Raw genomic sequence first — 5556 nt, 5'->3', positions numbered from 1 at the left:
TTTTTGCTAACATTATTCACATAACACATACCAGGAGCAAAGCGGGAGGTTTAACAGTACTTTATTGAATATTTCAACGCACTCACGATATTTCAACTTTTCCGCCCACAAATCAAGTCCTCAAACTATACAATTGAATAGTGGTGGAAGTTATCTATCTAACACACTACACTTGTATTTCCGTATCATCGGAGTCGGTTCGAGAGCGTTCTCCATCCGGGCACCGGTGTTGTGGAATGCTCTTCCCCCTGAGATCCGATCTGCAACCTCGGTGGAAATGTTTAAATCTAGGCTTAAAACCCACTTCTACTCCATAGCATACGAGTAACCTAATCTTCTTATATGTAATAACTTGTGAAGCCCTTAGAGACTAATTGTGATTAAGGGCTATACAAATAAAAATGACTTGACTTGACTTGAAATTGCCAGGTTGCTGAAGTTTCCTTTAACCCGAGGAACGATAACAAGTGAATGCAATGTGTTCCGGCACCGCGGAAACCACCAATGACGACACAAAAAGACAATTTTCACGTTTGTGTTACAATCGGTCACTATTCTCCGCATGTTGCATTGGTGCTGTTGTCTTGAAATATAGGGCTCACATTTAACATTTTCTTTTGGCACAGTAGTGAATTTGTGCTTGTCTTTTTAATCACCATCTTGATTGGTCTAATGATCCGAACAACATGTGACGTAAACATCTGGGAGCATAACTAAAAAAAGACGATGTCAGGTAAGGGGGTGTTATGTAGCTAAAGGCATTGATGCCAAAATCCCCACGCTGTTGGCGCAATAGGTATGCACTCGGCTTAAAATGTACGAAAAAAACATGAATCAGTTTATTGTTGTGGCTGTTTAAACTTGCGGCTTTAAATCGGGTGCGGCTCTCACTTAGACAAAATTGAATTTCATCCTTAAATTTGAGCACACGGCTTTAATCAGGTACGCTTTGTAGTCCGGAATTTACGGAGGTAATCGTAAAGCAAAAATTTGTCACGTACTAACAGTTGAAGAGAAACAAGAAAATATTATAGAAATTAAAGCATAAAAGTGACTTTTTAAAAGAAAGCGTGACATATTCCTGTCATCATTGGTGGTAGAAAAACCCAATTGAGAAGCAATCTGACCCTGGTTTCCAACAGTTCTGCTCCACGCTGGCATCTAAGAGGTTTCTAGTTAAATGCAGCCAGCCTCAAAGAGTTTGGACAACTCTGTGCAGTCCGGGTCAATCAGGTCGGCCGGCTTCTCTCCTTTCTCATTTTCTGCCTCTGTGCTTGCTCCAAGCGAAAGGAGGTAGCTGTGAGGAGCACCAGGCCCATAAGTTCAGACAGGAAAGATTTCCATTCCTGCATTTAACGTATGAGTTGCATACTGTATAAATTACCTTTCGATTGTGTGGATCATACTGTATAATTTTGGTTTGCATCTTGTTCTTTGTACCGTACTTTCCGGACTATAAGGCGCACCCAAACCCCCCCCCAATTGGCCAGAAATTTGAAGCTGCGCCTTATAACCCGCTTCAAACGTCGCATGGGAATGGAAATGCATACAGAATTTATATGTGGGCGTTACTATAACGAGGTTTTATGTGGTATACTATCGTATTTGAGCAGTGATTAATCAATTAGAAAACATCGCTTACCAAAACTGCAAGACACTCCATTCACTGGGAATCGAACACGTGTGACGGGTGCCGACACTATAACCACTATTCGACTATTGATGCAAATGACATGTGAAAAGGCATTCGATTTGATCTCATCATCACTCTATTTTTACGGGGCCAGAAATGAATGTTAGAGGGTGGAAAAAACTGAAATTCGTCCTTAAAGATATAAATGAATGCAAAGTCGGATTCATCATCAGACACATCAAAGATTTGTTTCCCTCACCATGCTTTTTTGTGCTAATTTCTGTTTTCTCCATTCTCCAACATTCGTTTCTGGCACCGTAAAACTAGTGTGAATTCCTTTTCATATGTCACCTGCATCAGGTGTGGTCTAATGATTAGGTTTCAGCGCTTTCATTGCCGCAACCTAGGTTTGATTCCTGTTGCTTACAATGTTTGGCGATTATGGTAAGTGAAATTTTTTGTTAAGTACTGTATACCCCAAGTGTATAAAATAGAAGCTTTTACTCTAAGTGAGTACTGAGCAAAATAATCTGTCATCTGCCATATAATTTAGTAAAAGGGTAAAAACTGAAGTAAACTTAGTCACTTGTGCCCGTTTTATTTTAGTACATAATTTTAAATTATATATATTTCTATAAAAAAAACAATGATTAAATTAGGTAAAATTATCTTCTTAAAAATGGAAATTTATTTTACAATGCTGATGAATAGGAGTTTGTCGTTGACTTTAAAGCGATAATGTCTATTATTTTACCACTATATGTATTCCACTGTATGGCAAAAGTGGGCAAACTTTGGCAGGAAGGCCACATTATGCCCATCAGACTTTTTTATCTGGCCTGCCCAAAGAAAATCTTAGAAATATAACGATAATATGAAAAAAAAGTACTACTAATGAAAATGTGTTGATTTTGTGCCACTCTGGTCCACGGTGTCCCCAACATTCAAATAACTCGCCCACATTTTTCAACAACCCATTTCTGAGCCAGCTGTTCTGAATTTTAAGTTTTTTAATGCATATGATCAGATTTAGTGCTTTTAAAAAGAACATGATCCATCAATTTGCTTTGATACTGAGACAATTTAATTTAGTAGTACTGTATATAATAGACAAAAAAAATAAATAAAATGTACTTGTAAATGTCTGCCTGTTTGTCTATTCATCAATGCCTATTGCTGTTAAAAAAAAAATCTAAATTTCCTTGTACTTTTTTATACTTGTCTGATTGGAATGTACAAAAAATATTTGTAAATATGCCAAAAAACAGAGATTACATTACACATTTTCCTACACATACTATATTTTCTTACAGAAGTGTAGTATTTTTCCTCCCGAACCTTTTGCAAAATCTTTTATTCCAATGTGGCCCATAACTGAAAATGTTTGCTCACCACTGTACGGTCTAGTTCAACTGAAAATGAGTGCTAAAAAGAACAAGGAAGAAGACAAAGACACCATTTTACTTCTAATTTTTTGGCCCATGGTATGTGAAATAAATGCTAATTTATTGGCCTACATGTATCTTAATGAATGCATGTATATACTGTATACTAGTTAATGTATTTTCCTTTGTAATTTAAATCAATTTGTTGGCATTGATGAATGACGTTTTTTCACAGCTAGGATGCAGTAAATATTACACAGCGTCCCTTTTACTCAGGATTTTTACTGTTATTAGACCGCGTGGCTTACCTGGCAATCTCAGGAAAGCCGTCGCTGCAGGCCATGTGAAGCGGTGTCCATCCATCCTCGTCCCTCTGATTGAAATCGGCGCCATGCTCAACCAGGAGCTTCACCACCTCCAGGTTTCCCGTCAGCACCGCTTCGTGCAGCGCCGCCATGCCTGCGTGCAACAAACCGCATTAAGTTGCTGCCGTTTTGCATCACTCACCGGACGATCGCTGCATTCTCACCCGAGGGAAAGAGCGTATCGACCCGGACCTTTCTGGTTCTGATGAACCTCCCGATTTGCCCCAGTTCTCCGTGCCTAACAACATCCTGGAAGTAGGGTTGCAAAGGTTAGATGACGTTGTGGACAAAAATCGATAATATAAATAGTTGACAATGAATTTAATTATCGACTATTGTAGCCAGACACATTTTTAAAACAGAGAGAAGCTTCTTTCCTTAAATATAATATCTGCTGAGAGTCCCGCAGGCGCAACAGCCAACAGGGTCTCTGTCTAGAGCGGTAACTTAAACATACAGAAATGGCGGCGTCAACATCAACTAGGCGTACCAAAACTTTGAAAGTTTTGGAACATTTTGACCTGGATACAGACAATAAAAATTCACCAGCAGACCTTATGTACCATGGCGGTAGATCAGTGACGCACCAGTATTAAAAGAGCATGTCGGACTTTTGAACGAAACGGAGTCTGACTCGCATAGGTAAAATTCAAATAAAGTTTAAGCCATTATGGTTTTGATAACATGCATTGTACTTTTTATACACGCATATTTTGCTATGAAATAGAGCTTGAGCATTATGCCAGACTGTGTATGAGATAGAAAATCGCTAATAAATGCATGCAGTCGAGAGAACAAATGTATTCCTGTTGAAATGTTCAAAACAACAAATGTCATGTAAAATCATTTGATTTTAAACTGTTGAGAATCATTAAGTACTTTTGTTTCAGACTCAGCGGTTGACCACTGAATGTACTTTACATCATTTTTGTTTTATTTACTGCTCTACTGCTGCTAATTTGCTTCTTCTTTGTTTACAGGGATGACAAATGTTTACTTGATACCAATTTAATATTTATTTGCCTGTCCCTAAAACATTGACAAGTTTATTTAGGGATTTATGACTCTACTGGCCTAGAACAGTGCCCAATTGGTTTTAATTTTTTTGTTCTGTTTCTGTATCCGTACAATAAAAGATGTATTTATCATTGTAACAATTTCCTTGTGTTTATTGTCACATGCCACATATTTAAATCATCTTGATGCTAAATTTGAGGTCAATGTAATAGTTGTCGTTTGTTGCAGCCCTACCTGGAAGATGATGTCATTGGGAAAGTGCACAGTTCTCTTGGGAGGTTTGACGGGTATCACAGGAGACGGATTTTCCCGTGCTTGCGTGAGCCGCGTTGAACTGTAGCGGGATGGGGTGTAGGTTGTCGCAGACTTGTATAAAGGGGTGTAGTACGATGGGGTGTAATGTGACCCGCTATAATGTGTTGGGTTGTACTTTGATAGCGAAGGGTACGATGGGGTATAGTGAGTGGTTGAGATATGTGAGGGTGTGTTGTAAGTTGACGTGTACTGAGAATGCCGTGCATATGTTGACGCCGGAGCATGGTAGTTGTACTTCATTCCTGCGGTTACAGATCGGACTCCCTCGATGCTGTCAGCCCAGGAGGGAGGACTTGTAGTCAGTTTTTGGAAAAAAAATAAAAATCTGCAAAAATACACAGTACTGTATATCCTTTTGTCCTTCCTTTTTGTCTGTTATTCTTTTAGTTTCCACTCCGGTCTATCCGTCACTTGCTCTTAATCAGTCAAAGTTACTTAATCTTCATTGTTTCAAAAGAATTATAATTCTTCATTGGCCCGTTTCGCTTCGTACTTTTTCCAGGTCAGCTACTTGTATTCGTTTTCAGGCAGAGAGAACTGTCATCTAATGTCGCAAGCCATGCAACCTCCACTATATAGCTTCTGTGAAGCTATTTTGGGGCCTAAGGTCCAGTGACTTCACAGTGAAAAGGAGAAGACCTTGCCCAACCCTGTACTCTGTGAAGTCACTTGACCACTAAAACTGCACACACGTTGAGCACATAAAAATGTTTACAGCCATCAACTTGTTTTTAAACTTAAAGTACATGTTTTGTGTTCTGTGTTTTTGGGGAGGTTTATGGGTTTAGAGTTAACGTGTGTCCTTGTACTTTCTGTCGTGTTAAGCTTTAAACTGTCCAAG

General features: G+C 38.9%; 1 protein-coding gene across 1 annotated transcript; it reads right to left on the bottom strand.

The window, feature by feature from the left end:
* Positions 1 to 452: 452 nt before the first annotated feature.
* Positions 453 to 5225, bottom strand: ppp1r27a (protein phosphatase 1, regulatory subunit 27a). The gene is made up of 4 exons (XM_088355699.1): positions 4635 to 5225; positions 3548 to 3632; positions 3327 to 3477; positions 453 to 1297 (listed from the first exon to the last, which is right to left on the bottom strand). The coding sequence occupies exons 1-4, from the start codon at positions 4953 to 4955 to the stop codon at positions 1177 to 1179; spliced, it is 678 nt and encodes a 225-aa protein (XP_088211825.1). The 5' UTR covers positions 4956 to 5225; the 3' UTR covers positions 453 to 1176.
* Between the last annotated feature and the right edge of the window lie 331 nt (positions 5226 to 5556).

Source organism: Urocampus carinirostris, chromosome 1, assembly GCF_059441175.1.
Source record: "Urocampus carinirostris isolate Australia breed hairy pipefish chromosome 1, RoL_Ucar_1.0, whole genome shotgun sequence".
Taxonomy (NCBI): Eukaryota; Metazoa; Chordata; class Actinopteri; order Syngnathiformes; family Syngnathidae; genus Urocampus; species Urocampus carinirostris.
The sequence above is the reverse complement of the archived record's forward strand: the minus strand, read 5'-3'. Positions and strand labels throughout refer to the sequence as shown.